General features: G+C 35.1%; 1 protein-coding gene across 2 annotated transcripts; it reads right to left on the bottom strand.

Annotated features, from left to right (window-relative positions):
- Positions 1-5,138: 5,138 nt before the first annotated feature.
- On the bottom strand, positions 5,139-19,560 carry LOC144452116 (uncharacterized). 2 transcript variants are annotated; one of them, XM_078143138.1, is made up of 16 exons: positions 19,477-19,511; positions 18,918-18,988; positions 18,226-18,409; positions 16,538-16,678; positions 15,770-15,830; positions 14,994-15,159; positions 14,354-14,557; positions 13,266-13,533; positions 12,734-12,927; positions 11,705-11,873; positions 10,698-10,846; positions 9,876-10,086; positions 8,388-8,881; positions 7,526-7,674; positions 6,577-6,781; positions 5,139-5,876 (listed from the first exon to the last, which is right to left on the bottom strand). In XM_078143138.1, the coding sequence occupies exons 3-16, from the start codon at positions 18,344-18,346 to the stop codon at positions 5,625-5,627; spliced, it is 2,784 nt and encodes a 927-aa protein (XP_077999264.1). In that variant the 5' UTR covers positions 18,347-18,409; positions 18,918-18,988; positions 19,477-19,511; the 3' UTR covers positions 5,139-5,624. The 2 variants fall into 2 exon arrangements, with proteins under 2 accessions (XP_077999264.1, XP_077999263.1); XM_078143137.1 differs by lacking the exon at positions 18,918-18,988 and having other exon boundaries at positions 19,477-19,560.
- Positions 19,561-19,606: the final 46 nt, after the last annotated feature.

Genomic DNA, 19,606 nt, shown 5'->3' on the forward strand with positions numbered 1-19,606 from the left:
AAAATTCACCATGTCTCAGAATGCATTGTCATTTCAACTTTTGGTTGTCCTATCAGCATTTGGCTATACTTACAAAATAATCATATACTGTATAGAACATAGTACACTAGTATTATTCTCGTTTCTCGTACGTACGTTTCTCAAACATGTCACTGTTAAAGTGGCCATATGGACGAGGATTTGGTATTGATTTTGGATTTTTAATTAATAAAACAATTTTATCAGGGTGTCCTACTCGAAAAATCAATGTGACACAACATTGACAAAGTCTTGTGTTTGTAACTCAAAACATTGCAAAAAGCTAAAAAAAAAATTGTAAATAGTTTGTTTTTGTATGTACAATAAAAAACAATTTAGACATTTGTTATGATTTTGCAATTTATTGAGTTATAAACAAGGATTTGGCATATATTTTTTTTTTTCACATAAATGTTTCAAGTAGAAGCCGTGATAAAATTATTTTATCAAGTTATCAAAACAAATACCAAATCCTCATCCATATGGCCACATTAATGTGTACACGATGCAAACTGTAAATCAATTTAAGCTTGACATGATAACAACTCAATTAGATCAATACACTGCAAGTAAACATTTGCTGATAAAAAACAACCTTATGGTTTTTCAACAAGATGCAGTTGATACATGTAAGGGAAACATTATTAACATTATCTGAGAAATATTGATGCTGACTCAGTCGTGTTATTAACAGTTCAGTGAAAGAGATTGTAAGGAAACGAATGTTTCATCTCATCATTATATCAACTAGAGCTTGGAATTTTTACATCTGTATCTTTCCTTCGAATGACATTTACATGTCGCACTTTTTCCATCTTAGGGCCAAGGAGGGGCCATTAGCATGTGAAATTCATGACCAACCTGGGTATATATATATACCTATTGTACATCTCACTGCATGCACTAGACTTGCTCAAGTCGCCTGGCATTTTCTCTCTTAATTTGAATAAAGATTTTTTTAAACACACATGTGTTTCTTTGTTAGATAATGACCTGAGTGGTGATTTCAAACAGTTGGGTGAATACCTTAACACATGGGAAACTACTCGTAAATGAAAAAAAAAAAGTTGGTCATTTTTCCAAACTGAATAACATACTCAAAACATTTGAAGAATATGAGACAAAAAAATCTCCCCAGAGACTGGTGCATGTCTGTGTATGCACATAAACCCATATAAATGGCATTAATCTGAAGTGCAATATTACACTTTCACCTCCCACACTCGGTTATCTTATTAATATTCAGATGGGGGATTCACATGCATACAGTGAGGTCTGCAACAGATGCATTGTTAGTATTTTGTACATATATTTATTCGGCCTAACAATAATATTTTGTGGTCTCTGTGTTATTGGTTTCTTCCCATCAGATGTACAGCCATTGCAGATTGGAAGAACAGTTTTATATTGTAATTTTAAGTTGATGTCAGTTTCCGCATCCACTATTTCTTGCAAGACTTCACAATTTTTGCGATTTTTTTTTCTCGCATACATTAAATTTGCAGGTCTGTAGTGAAAAGTCAGGTAACTAGAACCAAACAATTTTTTTGTTAGGCTTTACCTAACACTCAATTATGATAATATATTCAAATCTGCATAGGTAGATACTTTTTTACATGCTGTCAACATTTCAGTACTTGTACACCAATTTTGGTTAATAAAATGTGTACTGTGTAACAATATATTACATGTAGAAGTTGTTTTCATTTTCCCTGTATGGTATTCCTGTGTAGTCTGGTAGTGATTAGTCTAGAAATGGTTATAGTTGGGTATGCATATAAACGAAATGTAACGTCATGAAAATTTGTTATTGGTCTTAAGTTTCCATATTTAACTGGAATAACCCACTGTAGTTTCATTATTATTAAAATACAGCGATGAAAGAGGAAATAGAAGCGATGGTAACAATATCTCTGGTAACAGCTATCGCATTCACCGTTGGGGGCGCACTACCAAAGGAGAGTGTCATGATCTTCAACATACTAGTAGTGTTACCATACCTGGTCCTGCTTGCAGACGGTCTCGGACTGCTCGCACGCGCTTCGCTCAGCACCAAGCAGGACTATACAATCACATCATAACCATACCATGTACGAGTTGTGTGAGCCAGCTAGACCAGGTTAAAATTTGCTACTTTTAGTGTACAAATTAACAATATCAAGGAAGAATTAGTTGTCTACATGATGTCACATATAGAGAAAACAGAATTTGAAGTGTACTGAATGAAACCCACATATATTGATATTTCAAACAAGCAAGGGGGATTATGTACCAACTCAAATATACATTATTGTATATATTTTCATTGTTATGATATTTATTATGAACTGTATATACCACCTCAACTAGATAATATATTCAAATCTGCATAGGTAGATACTTTTTTTACATGCTGTCAACATTCCAGTACTTGTACACCAATTTTGGTTAATACAATGTGTACTGTGTAACAATATATTACATGTAGAAGTTGTTTTCATTTTGTAAGTCTTGTACACCTTGATACGCAATAACTAAAGTAATAATCCTCTGCTTACACAGAATTTCTGTAAACAGCTCAACATGTCTGAAACCCATTTATTTTGATAGTGTAACCATAATTATTGCAAAATGTGTCACAATGTTGTTTTGAATGATATGCGCATGACAACAGATATTATAATTTTGGTTGATATAAGAATGATTATAATTTTGGTTGATATAAGAATGATATTTTGAAACAGTTATTTTGTCTACTTGTATAAATAAGTATTGTAATTCTCTTTTGCAATATGGCTGTGTGACAATAGCTGTCTGACAATAGGTACTGCCATGGACAGATGGAGCCGCTGACTGATAGCAATAAAGACATTACAACTTATAGTGTGAACCATGTCTGCGACTGAGTCAGTGTATGATCGTGTTCCCCTGGAGGGTTTGGGCTAAAAATACACAACGCAATCCAAGATAACATCGACGATCACAACCGGACCGATGCCAGGGGTCACAAATGGTGCCGTGACCAGGATGACCGTGACCAAATTGATGGTTATACCTTGGTTGAGATACTAGAGTCATGTTTCTATGCCCCTAACATGAGAGCAGGTCTGGGAGAATTAATTCAGAAGTTTGAAAAGTTAATTGTCGAGTATGAGGATGAACTAGATTAACAGAATTATTTGTGTTTAAATTTTGAGGCTTTATCGTAGTTAAAGTAATAAAGATTAACTTTAACGTTTTTATTGTATTTTTGATGGACTGTGTATCAATTCTTGTCATGTCAAGAAACTGGTTTAATACCATTGATGATGTTTCATAAAATCACCATCTGTGTGTGTGTGTGTGTGTGTGTGTGTGTGTGTGTGGCTGTCTGTCTGTCTGTCTGTCTGTCTGTATGGATGGATGACTGCAAGATGGATGCATGGATAAATGCATGCATGCATTGATTACGGACTAGCAGTTTTCTGTAAGGACTAGCAACATTATGCCACCTGTCGGTCCTTATGACCAGTAGTCATTTTCCTTTAATTTCACACACTGACTGGAAATGGAGCTTGATATGTAGACTTAGATAGAAGGATAGCTGACTTAGGGATTCTCTTTTAACCTGAGATAGAATTTGACCACCTAGGCACATCATCTTGGGTTGATGCCACAACTTCTGCTTCATATATGATTCACGCATTACTCTTGGTGCCAGTGAGAATAAGTCAACTTCCTTGTTCTATTTTTGACTCTCGAGTAAGATATAAAATGCTATGACAGGTACTTAGAATTGAGTAGTAGAGGGGAAGTCAAATTGTGATTATAAATAGTAGTAATGATAATATAATGAAAATTACTTAAAATTAAAATAGATACATATACAGAATACAACATGGCAAAAGGTATCAATGAATAGCAAAGCTAGTCAAGCTTGTATCCCCTTAGTGACTAACAAGCACACTAATACTTTTAGGTGTATATATACAACATTACAGATTGTTATAAGAACTATCACAAATAAGAAACATTTAAAAAAAGACAAAGCACAACAAACAACAATGGAACAGTAAAATTGATACACATACAATTTCCACTATCAATTTATGAAAAGTTGTACATGACATTACAGTTATACATATTCTGAGAATAACAGCTTTTTTTAGCTGTCTTTTTAAAAATTTATGCATGAGCCAATAGACTGAATCTCAACAGGCAGATTATTCCAGGCTTTGACGCCAGAGTATGAAATGGAAGATTGACCAAATGACCTATGATTATACTGTAGAAAAAGGTTACCACTATGTCTTTGCCTTGTATCATAGGGATGATCTATAAGAGTAAAGTAATCTGTAATAGAGTGTGCAGACTTGTGATACATCAGATTATGTATAAAAGAGCTAACTTTACATCTGTAAAGTTTGAAAATATTAAGGATTAGTGGAATAGGTATTTTCAACATTTGCTATGGTGGCGCTCTACTTCCTGTCTGTGTGTACCTAGGGGTATACATGGTATAGGTTACTCAGTTAATCATAGAGCACTGCTGCTTTCCTCGATGTCAGAACAATATGAAAAATATCCCTGATTTACACTTCTATAGTCGATTTTCCAGTTCCAAGATGCATTGCGCGAGAGGACGTCGCTTATGTTGTTAGATTTAGTCTTTATTACATTTGAAATAACATTTTCATCAGGAAATGATGGTAGACATATTGACCTCTTTAATTATGGGTGATTTTACAGAACAAAGACTGAATGCCATCAATGACAGAGTTGGAATTTACTGGAAAACCCAGGGTACGGTCAGGTGACAATCATCCCCCTGATTAGCGCGTGCAAACCCCTCCTGTGCATACAGAATACATGGCATTGTATAGAGAGACGCGCAATGAATCTTGGAACTGGTCCATTGGATACCAAGGACAACTAAATGATGATAACCCCAATTTGAGTGAGGGCGCTGTATTTTCAATTTCCTGTTTGCAGTCTGGAATGGCCTATTGAGATTGCATATACCACTGATGTTAGTGAGTAATGTGCAAAAAATCAAAGAAGTTAAAAGTACTTCTGCAAATGTCGAACCACAGCATACAAAAAAGAAAACAAAAAAAGAAAACCGACATTTGTTATACAAATGAGTTTATTGAATACTTCAGTGACAAGAAACAGACAAATTTTGAAATATACACAGTATTATATCATTCAACCTTTTCATAAATTTATTACATTGTCTTTCAAATATGTCTAAAAAACAGCTAAACCACCAAAAACACACAATATTTTCTTCCATAGTGTCAGTTTCATGGTATGATATATTTCGGATGAATGAGTCAGCTGATAGGATAGATAGCATGTGTTGTCTATTAATAACACAGAGAGTAGTAGAATGTTAAAATACAAGCATTTGATCTGGTTCAAAGCCACTGAAATTATGAAACAAACAAAATAAAAAGTCCTGTTCAATTTTTTCTTCTTATATATACATACAGTCTTCAAAAAATATCCTGCACAATGGTCTTTGCATATCAATTTATGGACGATTTGATAATTTGTAAATGTGTGATTATATGGATGGACTTTTCGACAACCTGGTAATACACATTTTTTGTGATAATTCAGAAAGTCCTTTTTTCTTTTCTGGTCTATGGTTTTCTCCACTCAAACTTAGCTAATGGATAAATAGCATCACAGAAAGCGATGTAATTAACGTCGTCTTTGTCGCCGATTTTGACATGGAACTGTTCATATAGAAGTTGGAATTCTCTTTCGCTGACTAAACTGTTGAGCTCCAATTCACTGAGGACACGTCTGAATTGGGATCTAGACACCGTGCCATTATGTACGCGGTCATAATCTTCAAACAGTGGGAACAACTGCATACTTCTTGTACGAACCTACCAAATATACAAAACAAAAGATTGATTTTAGATGCATGCAGGCTGAGCATGATAATTAATTAATATGCTCTGCACTTTGATATATTTTCTATTATATCATACAGGAGCCAAGATATGGGATATATACTCTGGTCGTTCTACATCATGACAATGCATGTCTATGTCACTAGTTCTGCTGTGTTCAAAATATGAGTCAAAACGTTCAAAATTGCTTTCCTAATTGATTGTGTCAGATGTAGGTATCATGTGTCGACAGAACAAAAAAAGAATAAATGACAATAAAAGTAGGTGGCAAGTAACGAAATTGTGCCCAGTTCCCTACATCAGATTTTAATGAGATTGATTTGCACCCAGACTGCAGCTGTACTAGGCAAATGAGATAACCACTCCCCAACTGATAATACGCCTTTCCAAAAATTTGCCATGGTGTGCTCTACTTCCCGTCTGTATGTACCTTGGGGGTATACATGGTATAGGTTACTCGGTTAATCATAGAGCACTGCTGCTTTCCTCGATGTCTGAACAATATGAAAAACATCCCTGATTTACACTTCTACAGAATACCAAGGGATAAAGTTCTTAAGAACCAGTACTATGAGGTGATGATACTCCCAATATGAGCGAGGGCGCTGTATTATCTATTTCCTGTTTGCAATCTGGAATGGCCTATCAACCATTAATTAAATTGATTACTTACCCTATTAGCTAATCTTTCCAGTGTCTGCTGCAAGCACATTTTTTCTTCCGGAGGGAGTACATTCTGTTCCACTTCTATGGGTACACGGTATTGTTGTGGTGTTAACAACGGTGCCTTCTCTAAATTCTTCACAGTAAAGATGCCTTCTATCTCATCATTGAATTTCAAGTATTCCACATAGTTGGGATCTACTGGAGACTGGAAACTGAAGGAGTAGAGATGAATAGCAATTAATTGTCAGCATTGTAACTTATTGCACTAAGAATTTACCACGCTTGGGGTTATTGGTGGCTGAGTGGTTAAACCACTTGCCTCTTATCATTGCGGCTGATCGCATTCAAGGTTTGATTAAATTTACCACAGTGTAAGAAGAGTGTCGTTCAGTTTGACTCTACAGAACAATGCAGCTTTTCCTCGGGTACTCTGGTTTACTCCTACATTAACACTGAACCCATGAGGGATGGCCCTCACTGGACTTCTTGGGAAACAAGTGTTTATATACTTAGATCTTCATGATATCGATGGTCTATCTATTCACTACTTGAAGTTCATTAATGATTTCAATGATGAACGTTTCAATGATGTTCGTGTTGCATACGACTGTGCATTCGTCACTATTTTAGATGTGTTAGTTTGTTGTCTTGACCAATCAGATCTCTTGATTTGCACCATCCATATACTGGTATAATATAATGCCATTTACTAGTATTTCATTTGCCAACCATCGACAAAATCAGAGAATGACTTGAAGGTATAGTTGAAGTGAAGTTGAAACATGAATTTTTATAAAGGAGGGCACTCTAATGAGCAATATTCACATGAAGTTTGTTGTTCATATTAAACCTCACTGGATCAACTGTAGCAGTTAGTCTATTAGGTACCCAGTGACGGGGCACCCTCACACATCAATACCGTAGTGTAGTTGAAGTTAAACATTGAGTATACTTACGCTTGTTCAAGAATGGCGACCTCTGACCCCTTTAAACCAAGATTGGCAGGATCCAAAGCACGACGGAATGTCTCCTTCTTCATGCGTCCTGTACGAAGTTTGTCGTAATCACGTAGGAATTCCAAAATACGAATCCTCTCTTTCATCACCTGAGAAAATAAAAACAGATGTTTGAATTTTCTGAAATAATTTCAAATGATAGACTTGAGCTATTTTAAATATCCAAGTTCAATCATGTTTTCCATAACAACTGCCGACACCAGCCCGTGGACAAACGGAAACTGTTACAAACAGGGAAAGTAAACAAACGAATTGGATCAATAACACTTGGCACCGCAGGATGGAACAGCAGAGACTTGTATTACATTTCATGGTTTAATAAGAACAGTTTTATGGCCTCTTTAGGTGTATGTGATTTGTTTGTGAACATAAACTATTGCCGTTATGTGACATGGCCATAAAATTGTATTTATTGGTTAGAATTTTGAGATTGATTAACAAAGACATGATGTTAATGACTGTGTGGGTGGCTGTGAATGAATTTTAAATTTCATCTCATGCATCTCAGGACTTCTAGAGTAATGGCTTTGACATACTGTGAGTGGAGGTGTAAATGGTAACGATACTGTATAGGAACTTAGACTATATCATACTGGAAAAAAATGGTGTACATCATGTAAATTGAGCTTGTGGAAGTTTTCAAGAAAAAAAATGACAGGTTCATCTACTCTTAAATAGTAAGTCTGTGTTGTATTAATACTAATACCAAAATATTAAGATATAACACAGACTGATATTTTTATAGTTCATGTATTAATTTGCAGGAACTTCATTTTGTCAGTTTGTTGCTGATTTCACTCACCTTGGACTTGATTTTGGTGAGAACACTGTCGACATCTGTGCATGCATTCTTCTCTAGATTAACCACTCTACTGTTGACAGCGTGTAGTTCAACCAATCTTTCCTGATACTTCATGTCTTGTTTGACACCTGGTTGTAACTCTTCTAAGAACCTCAAATAATTAAACCCAAAATTATCTGCAAATTTCATTTCCAAAGCGATCATTTCATCTTCTGTTGCGGTGAGGCTGAGATACGTCAAACACTGACGAAATTGTGAGTTGGTCACGTGGCCGCGATTATGACGATCGAAGTCCTGGAAACAAGGCTTTGCGAGAACTCGTCGTTGCATGGCTCGTTGTCGCATTCTCTCCATTACGTTGTCTACGATTGAAACCACCATTCCATCGACGTTGTTCCAGTTTGTTGTACCAGGTTTATCCATTAAGAAAGTGTCTTGTGTAGGAACTTCGTTTGTTGGGGTCTTCTCTAAGTTTGGCTCAACTTGAGTAAACACTGGTAATAAATAGAAAGATCCACAAACCATAAATCTTACTTAATCAACACAGGAAATAGTATTTTTTCTGTTTTAACGGAGTGTTGACATACATTTAGTTTTATCCAAGGAATTCAAAATAAGTTTGACAACTTCTCATTTTGATATAAACGCTGATTTCTAAATATCAAATTTGAATCAAAACACGCTCATGAAAAATGAAGTTACCAAGTATTAGTTCGGTATTCTCAGTACATCAAATTTTTATTTTCATGTACATTAATTTTATAAAAGACAACACATTTTTAATAAATTAAGACACAAATATTTCTCTGTAATTGATGCGAACTAGCAAGTTGGTCAAATACAGTTTTAATAATAATAATAATATGAAGAAAGTGAATTTATAATGTGCCTGTTCTCTGAAGAGCTCCAGGCACAGACACAGAACTACTAACAGAATGAGAGGATATTGAGAAACAATTTGAAAACATGGAAGGTGTGTAGAGAGAAGTGTGTAAGTGAGTGAGAGTTAAGATTGAAATAGGGAAGTTTTAAGGTCAGAGCGGAAGGAAGACTTAGAGTGAGAGTGAAGAAGACTTTGGGGAAGACTTCAAAACTGGAGCAGTGTAAGAAAGGGAACGCTCACCGAGCTTCTTTAGTGACAAAAATTGCAATCTATTTTTCATCTTGATGTAAAAGCCCACATTAGATTAGGATTTTTAAGTTTTTAACTTTAGTACAGTCACTATAGAAAGCTTATATCATATTCTTCTACTTTTCAATGTCTTAAAGGCCTATGTTTCAATCCTAGGCCATCACATCAGTGTTAATTATCAAATGAGGATTACTTGAGATCATTCTTTTGTTCTAGACCAACTTTTGGGGCAAAAAAAACTAATTTTCAAACCTAAATTTAAATCCTACTCTGCAGTGGGCCTTTACACATCAAAAAAATGATAAACACATTGCAATTTTTTTTCAACATAACACGGACACTGTTGCTATAGTTACCTGTATCGACATCTACTTTGAAGTTTGGCCAGAGTACTCTACCGGGGTGTTTAGGATCATTATAGTAAGCACATAGAGCAAGAAACTCTGCCTCGGACAAGTTACTCTGTCCCATAGTACTCAATCCCATGGCTGTAAGACCAATACGGAAACGGGTCTGCGAGATTGAACCATTGCGTAGCGGATCAAAGTCTTGGAAGTATTCATTCACCTGAAAGATAAAGAAGAATTAGTAAATAAAAAATACCACACAAATAACGTCATACTAAAGTACAAATATCTATCACACATTTTGATTTTAGTATCCGGTAGGTTTTTTTCCAGTGTACAAGTGTGTATATATTTTCAATGTAAACGTGTACACATTATTTTCTTGTGTACAAGTTTATACATTGTTTTCTAGTGTACAAGTATGTATATTTTTTCAAGTATACGAATGTATACATTTTTTAGTGTAAAAGTTTCACTTTGTACAGAGGCTGGTGCTTGTTTTTAACTACACACAGTGTGTCCTCTAATGATAGCTAAAATTTGTTGTTGTGAGTCAAAATGAGAAAAACCGAGATTTCTTGTGAGTCACCACATAGTATAAAGAGATAGGGGAATGCCAAATTTTGGTGTATCACTAGATATTGTGTGCATCAGTGGCGTGTCAAATTGGCTGAGAGGACACACTAACTACACATACGTGTATGTTTGTACCTTGAATTTTTTTCCCTTCTTCTGCAGTGAACCATCACTTACTTAGCCCACCAGTGTACTGGTGTACCTATCGTTCCTTTTTACATCTTAGATAAAAAAAAATAAAGTACATATTCTTACCCTGATCCTATTAACTAATGAATGATGTCGTATTCTGCCTAAAACTTCTTCAAAGTTGACTTTACTGATATCAACAGGTTTCTTGGTCACGACAGAAGCATCTCCTGCATCTTTCTTTTCATCACTTCCAATAGTAAATCCAACAAATTCTGCATTAAAATAGACAATGTATAACAATCATTAACAAAAGATATGAATGTGGCAGACATTAAATCTCAAATTTAAAGTTTAAAGGACTATGTTTCAATCCCAGGTCATTGCATTAGTGTTATCTTAATAAAGTTTGCACGAGTTTTTGGGTAAGGAACACAATTTGAAAATGAATTATAAAAAGAAAACAAATTAACTTATCTATCCTTCTTCATAGTGAAGAAATTAATTTTTTTTAAATGCTTTCTTCAACAACAACAACAACAACAACAACAACAACAACAACAACAACAACAACAACAACAACAACAACAACAACAACAACAACAACAACAACAACAACAACAACAAGGTAATATTAGATATGTACCACAAATTACTTGCACTGGTGCACACACATACTAGTGGTATTTTCACTGCAGTGCAATATCAAAAACATTATTGCATACCTAGCTGTATGCAAATGATATACAAGTGAGGACGCAATCGTTCACTACACACAAAATCTTGTGATTGCACTGTATGGTTTTTATGGAAATCTGCCATATCAGATAAACATATATAATAACAGATCCCCATGCCACATGAGTGCCAGTGTGGGTATATACTCAGTGTATCTGCACTCATGCTTGCAGTGTTTTCTGCTGCACTTTCACAAGTGTGGTGAGTGAAAGTATAGGTGCAGAAAACACTGCAAGCACTCATACAAATACCCTGAGTATGCCATGCTACACTCGCTATGCTCATGAAAGTATGTAACACTTGTACTCATGTGCATATGGGGTTCTGTCATGGTATTGACAACTAAGTACATTTCTGGATTGAATGATTGTAACTTGACAAATCAGATATATTACCTCTGTCCACAGCTTGGACAAATGCTGGATAGTTGACATCTCCACGGCGTTCTGGGTCTTCAAATTTACGACAAAGTAACTTGAAGTCTTCTGATTGCACATTGAGACTCAAGAAATGTAAGATACGACCAAACTGGGAAAATGTGATGTTTCTTGTATTTGCTTTGCTCTGTTGAAAAGACAGAAATTAACTTGTAATGAACCCTATAAGGTCTAAAAAAAAATTGTTTGGTTCCGGTTACCCGACCCCACCTAGTTTTTTACGCTGACCCTAAACTTTTTTTTTATGTATTCGAGAAAAATAAAATAAAATTGCGAAAATTGTGAAGTCTCGCAAGAAATAGTGGATGTGGAAAATGACATCAACTTAAAAAGACAATATAAAACCGTTCTTCCAATCTGTAATGTCTGTACATCTGATGAGAAGAAGCCAATAACACAGAGAGAGACCATATGGAAAACAACAGAAAACATAACTACCTGAACTAGTCACACATGAAAAAAAACAACTAAAAAACCTCTAAAAACATCTACCTACCCCACCTATTCTAAAATTGAGTGTAATCGGAACTGCACAATTTTTATTTTTAGGCCTAACACCCAAGCAAAATGATTTCACTTACATACTTCATATTCATGCTATAAATGATTGTGGTACACACTGAACTTGCTTTTCTAGGATATCACAGATTGTATTGTCTATAGATAGACAAGTATTGAAAAGATTTTAAAATGGGCCTTTCCAAAATTTGCCATGGTGGCACTCTACTGCCTGTCTGTGTGTACCTTAGGGGTATACATTGTATAGGTTACTCAGTTAATCATAGAACACTGCTGCTTTCCCCGATGTCTGAACAATACGAAAAACATCCCTGATTTACACTTCTACAGAATACCAAGGGACAAAGCTCTTAAGAAACGGTTCTATGAGGTGATGATACCTCCAATTTGAGTGAGGGCGCTGTATTCTCAATCTCCTGTTTAAAAACTTATTCAAAAGAAAAATAAAGTGTTAGAAATTGTACATACTCTGTCATAGTCTTTGAAATAGGCATACATCATGATACGTCGTTCTTGTACGGTCACTGATAAATCCATCAACACCTCAGCTACTCTAGCTTCTTCTACGTCACTCAATGGATTGAGATACCTGGACAAAGCACCGAGTGGTGGTCTTTTCACTTCCATTGTTGGTTTCTTCTCCAAGTCTGGGTCATTAAATGCTGCAGATACAAACAAGTGAATTCATGACGGTTTGTTATTTATAAATTATATATAGATAGCAAGTTGATTGGTAAGAATGCACCATAAAATTAAAATATATACACCAACATTTTATGCTATGCTCCTTCATTTTCTTTTAACACAATTGTCCGATTAAAATTGAATTTCAAAGCTATCTATTTTCCTCAACAACTTGCAGAATTGTGCTCAGCAGATGTTACTGAGTTAGCTTATGGTTATATTCTTACATTGAAATTTTACCTCCCTCCCACATACAATCTTTTTTGTGACGTCACCTAACCATTTCACTACATTGATCTCTTTCAACAAGACTTACCATTTTCCATCAGGTCACAGAATTCCTTGTATCGTACTCTGCCGTCTTTGATTTTGTAGTAATCCACCACTTTCTGTATATCACTGCGTGATAACTGTGCCTCCTTGCCCACAGCCAATGACAGACCGCAGATGAACTGGTTCTCGGTGATAATGTAGCTACGTAGTCTGTCGTGGTCACGGAAAAACTCAGTGGTACGGATACCATTTTTGTACACAGCTGTACGGATCTTGTCAAAGACATCATCAACGGATCGTGGTGCTACAGTCTGAATTAGAAAAGAAAACAACACATTAAGACTTATATAATCTTGATTTGATCACTGAGCAATATCAAACCTTCTGATTTTTTTTGATTTTTTTTTTTTTTTGGGGGGGGGGGTTAATTATACCAACCCCTAATCTACATAATTCACTGAACCATTAAAGAACCAAACAACAGAAATCATAGTTGATAGAAGTAGTTTGCAAATGTGATATTTTCCTATAACTAGATATTATGCCCCAATATTTTTCTTTGTTCAGCCAAGGAAAACACAAGTGACCACAGGGCACTTGTCACCACTCAGCAAGCGACTTATAGTGACAACCCTTAGGTCATGAGTATTTTCCAGCTGAATGAAGAAACAATATTGGGGAATATACATAATTATACCAGCGCCAGTAATATAAAAGTAAAATCAGGGAAAGTAATGGCACTTTTGAATGTTTTGACTCATATTTCGAACACAGCAGAACCAGTGACATAGACAATGTGTTGTCGTGACATAGGCATGCGATGTTGTGAGGTAGAATGACCAGAGTATATATTCCATATTTTTTTATTGAACCTGGCTTGCGCATGGTACAATACTACATTTTATCTGTCTCAACTACCCATTTCGAGTACCACAGGAAGGTCTTGTGTATTGGTAATAGCCAAACGATGTAATTTGAAAACAATTTATTCGATGACTAATTTTCTTCTTCGTACTTAACGAGATAACAGACATTTCCAACGCCTCATCAGCATCACTGATGAGACAATAACGATGAATTAATCCCCTGGGAAAAATACATCAAATCAGAAATTCCTACACGTTGACTTACCTTGGCTGGTATGTTATACTCAGCTTTAGCTGGGCTACCTGGATATTCTAAATCCTCAACCAAGGTGTCTTTGATAGCCTCTACATCATGGTGGAAATTCAAGTAGTTACAGAGACTAGCTTTACTTGGATCCAGGTATTTCTCAGCCAGTGTTTGCATCTCATTCTCTGTCACGTCTGGTGGACCAGGAAAACTACGATAGAACTGTAACATAAACGAAAATAAAGTTCAACGTCTGACCGAAAAAAATAAAGATCTACAGATAGGATATCGATATTCCAACAGAAAATCTTTGCATCAATAACTATGCTGTTTTGATTTATGATATGTAACTATATCAGGTATCTATGTGACACTGCGATGTCGTGTTTGAAGTCTAATTTGAAACAAAGTATGTATGTCATGTGACTGTCACATGATGTCCGAGTTATTTCTATCTTACATGACTTTCTGTGATCAATCCATTGTGGTGTCTGTCAAAGTCTTCGTAACACATTTATCATGTGACAGTCACATGATATTCATGTGATTTCTTCCTTACATGACTTTCTGTGACCAACCCACTGTGGTGTCTGTCAACATCTACATAACACATTTGTCGTGTGACTGTCACATGGTGTCCATGTGATTTCTTTCTTACCTGGCTTTCTGTGACCAACCCATTGTGGTGTCTGTCAAAGTCTTCGTAACATGTTCTGACGTTGATTCCATGGTATTTATAAAATGGTGCAATTCTCCTCAGAATATCAGTACATCTACTACGAAAGGACGGACTGAGAGGACGTTGAGAGCGATGTGTCCCCAGACTAAAAGATATAAAGAAAACAACGTTTTGGAAATGTGTCACATAATAACTATATCAAATCTCCACTGTGAGCAATAAATAGCAATAACGACTTTCCAATAAATGCCAGTATATGTCAGATGATAAACACATCTTGAAATGCATCACATAACAACCACTAGTATTGAGGGTGATAAATACTGATAAAAACCTTATGATAAATGTGTCTAAAGATAAACATAATTATGAAACTGTCACTGAGGGTAATAAACATTAATAATGACTCCACAATATCCCATGGTAATTACATCAACAGCATAAACTTCACCATATCCCTTCATAATTATAACAATAGTAATTTATATATATTCCAGGGTAATAATACCAATAATGACTTTGTCATATCCCACTGTGATTATATGAGTAATAACCTCATTATATCATTAATAACTCTGTGATATCACAGGTTTATAATGCTATTTATGAAATATTATCGTACCAGGAGAATAATCGATATAATGACCCAAGAATTTCAAAAGGTTAACAATACAATAATGACTTTGTGATATCTGGGCAATATATTTCATTATCTCATCTGTAATAAGTATTCAATGGCAAGGTGATATACTTACTATTCTGTGACTTCTACTTTTCTTGCTTGTGGTTCAGTCTTCAAATCATTGGGTTCAAAAACTGTGAAAAATACAATTTTAGATATAAAGTTACCACTCACTTTTAAAATAATGTCGCATAAATTGTGCTAAATTGTGATGTCAATCAATAAATCAATCAATCACTCAATCAATCAATCAGTCAATCAATCAATCAATCACTGTCAGTCAGTCAATCAATCAATCAATCAATCAATCAATAAATCAATCAGTCAGTCAATCAATCAATCACTGCCAGTCAGTCAATCAATCAATCAATCAATCAATCAATCAGTCAGTCAATCAATCAATCAATCAATCAATCAATCAATCAATCGAGTGCCTGTATCCAATACGAAGTAGAGTTCAGAGGTGCTGTACAGTTAAATATTGAAAACCTTCGAGTTTTAAGGTTCTTCCTGAAGGCATTGACTGTGGGTGTCTGTTGAAGCTCCAGTGGCAATTTGTTTTAAGATGTGGTGTGGCATGTGAGAAAGCATAACCACCAAAGGAATTAATTTTAATATTTTCACTGAAAACATTTCATTTTTAGTGACTCTCATAATGTCAGTAATGCAAGTTTAATGAAAAAACATACATCGACAGGACTACATCTTTTGATACAAGAACAGAAACATGTGACTACTCCAAACTTTGTGGTTAATATGAGTTATTGATTTTGATTTTACTAGTTCGTAACCCTGTTACCCAATTAAACAGATATTCTGTGTACTATCCCAGAATACTCACCGCAATCGATGACATCAGAGAATTTACGGTAATTAATCATTCCATCGTTTTTATCTTCGTATTTATCTGTCAGTGCCTGCTCATCTTCGGGGAATAGTTGTATTCCAAAGCTTTGATCCAGAACACGCTTAAATTGTGATGCTGTGGGGAAAAAATACATACTTTTAATTACAAACATCTGTTCCCAATAACAGTATCAAATCTACAGACTAATCTACCGTTATGGTTCAATCAATACCAGCTGCTAACAATAATGATACAATAAATATGATAATATCTCTTAAATAAATAGTTCAATATGTACATCATTGCTTATAAAAACATTTCAATTTTAATGGTTCATACAAATATTTGTGTATGTTATGATACATTTAGATGAATAACAATAAATGTGACTCGCATTATTTCTGTATTGTTCATTGCTTAGGCTTAAAAATGAAAATTATGTGGTTCCAATTACGTTCAATTTTAGAATAGGTGGGATAGGTAGATTTTTTATGTTATTTTTTATATGCCGGGGGTATATATTTTTTCATGTGTGAGTGTCTAGTTTAGGTAGTTATGTTTTCCATTGTTTTCCCTATGATCTCTGTGTTATTGGTTTCTTCTCATCAGATGTACAGCCAGTACAGACTGGAAGAACAGTTTTATATTGTCTTTTTAAGATGGTGCCAGTTTTTGCATCATCCACTATTTCTTGCGAGAGATATCATAATTGTCCTGATTTTTTTCCTCGAATACATAAAATAATGTGTAGGGTTGACAGTGAACACCTAGGTGGGGGTCGGGTAACCAGAACCAAACAATTTTTTGTTTTGCCTTATACCAAGTCTATAGGTTTTTGCTTTGAACTCCCTATCAGTAGAATGAATAACAGACTATGTTACTGAAGGCGAGTTTAGCCTAGGAAATAGTCATGGGAGATTTTTGGCTCTCGTCTATGTAGGGAAGGCAAGAGCCAAAAATCCGCACATGAAAATGTATGGTTATGTGTAGTTAGTGATCTGAATACATAATGTCATGCTGACCATGTTGGGATTTATCTACATTTTTATTTGCCATCATGTGAGAAATATGTAATATGTAGAATAGCAATATAGATATGGTTTTTAAAAATAATTTTCTGAATAAATGGGTCAATCTGTTGACAAAGACTGAAGTACGCAGTCAAAAATATCAGATAACAATTTTCAAGTTTGTGTTTGGATCAAAAGTTTAAAAATTACCAACACTGAATTACCAACACAGATGAGCTTTCATTTAAAGATGTTTTTTAATGTTCAACTCAGGCAAATAATTATGATATCAAGTCTTAATTTAGTTAACAATATTAACAGTAACAGCATGCACACTACTACAATTACACTAGACATGAGGTATAATTTCTTGAAGTTCAAACAAAATCCATGGTCAGCAATCGACTGAACCGCTTCTTTCATGCAGTTACTGTTCATATCATAACTAAATAAAGAGTCCACACTATATAAGTGATGTTTGTGAGTTATCTTTATGGTGTCTATCTCAACATGAAACCTTGTGATCAGTCTCACTGATCTTGATAGTTCATTTAACAGCCTGGGCAAGCTTTTCTGCAAAGAGCTGTACTATGTGGTATGTAGAGAGTGAAAGTCCCCACACATCTGAAACTGTGTACTGCAATGTATGTTATGTAGATTATTTCAACTTACTTGAAATGTAACCAGATCTGAGTCTGTCATAGTCTTTGAAGAACTCGGTCACACGAGCTCGTCTGGAGAGAATCTTAGTTCGGATCTGATCCTCCAACACACTGATAGATCTTTCAGGCATCTTGAATGATGTCCAGTTGTGCCCTTGTAGTCAGATTCACGTCAACGGTTTTCCCTTTTTATTCTAGTAAACATAAACGGAATAAATACATTGATAGTTCTTTCAGGCATCATGAACGATGTTCCATTGTTTTCCCTTTTATTCAAGTAAACATAAACATAAACGAATAAATATTTGGAAATAGCTCATTAGGTGATGAATTATAAATATGCACAAATTTTTACAATAAAATTGAATAATATTATGAAATAAACTGCTGATCTTTCTGTATTAAATTCAGCTCAGAACAAACAAAATATTAAATGGCTATCGCAAAGCTGAACAACGTTGAGATTTGAGACTGTTTTTAGTATGTTTTCCACTCGTAGTTTTTATCACTTTTGTAGTGTTTCAGTACCTATGAACTTTTAGGATATATGGGGCTTTACAAGTGCTCTTATTATTATTGTTATTATTATTATTATAGATTAGTAATTATGCAACAATTTTAGTAAAAAAAATATCGTGAAAACTAAATATCAAATAGACAGGTAAGGCCGCATATACATATGTTTGCAAGAGAGTTCATTACCTGTACAGTTGTCACAAAAAAACACAGGTAAATATCCTAGACTGTCTACAGATGACGGTCCTAAAATGGGGCTGTAAATATTACAATGTTTATATTCATGCCATACTAGAATACTACTCTATCAACACACCCATTTACTGTCAAAATTTAAACATAATGTCCCTCTTTCTTGAACTTGAGTCAACCATAGAAATTGTGGTTGTATTCAAAACTGACAAGATAAACTTCACAACTGTCAACACATTATTGTAATCTGGATGTGAGAGTGTAAAGATTGCCAAACAGAAATGTTGACTAAAATAACACATAGCCGGTCCTCGATCTTCATAATAGCAATTGCTCAGCAACAACTCTAATTTGTAAACATGGCTGCCAATGCATTATAACATTACAAGAAACCCTACAGTAGGCTACACTTAATCTTGATAACGTATACATTATCGAATGTTTGTCCACGTTATTTGTCGTTCTACTCAGTGGATATTGCTTTTCGTAAGCGCACTTGGCAGAAGAGCATGAAAGAAATGACAAAACGACAAATTTGTCCAAAAAATCGTACCTGTTATCACCTGCGATCTCCCGTGTGTGGAGACTAGTGCTTAGCAATACCCTCTATCGACGGGAAATCAACTGTTTAAACTTGTTGCCTAGCGATAGCAGGTGATCTAATCTGCGCATGTGCGTAGCGC

This window comes from Glandiceps talaboti, chromosome 22 (assembly GCF_964340395.1).
Source record: "Glandiceps talaboti chromosome 22, keGlaTala1.1, whole genome shotgun sequence".
Taxonomy (NCBI): Eukaryota; Metazoa; Hemichordata; class Enteropneusta; family Spengelidae; genus Glandiceps; species Glandiceps talaboti.

What these genes read in the sequence shown, in the direction of transcription:
- LOC144452116 (XM_078143137.1), bottom strand. Translation starts at nt 18,346, where the DNA reads ATGCCTGAAAGATCTATCAGTGTGTTGGAGGATCAGATCCGAACTAAG. An exon ending in CTCTGATGTCATCGATTGCG is followed by an intron (nt 15,831 to 16,537) that starts GTGAGTATTCTG and finishes TATTTTTCACAG; the next exon opens with TTTTTGAACCCAATGATTTG. An exon ending in TCACCAAAATCAAGTCCAAG is followed by an intron (nt 7,675 to 8,387) that starts GTGAGTGAAATC and finishes TTATTTTCTCAG; the next exon opens with GTGATGAAAGAGAGGATTCG.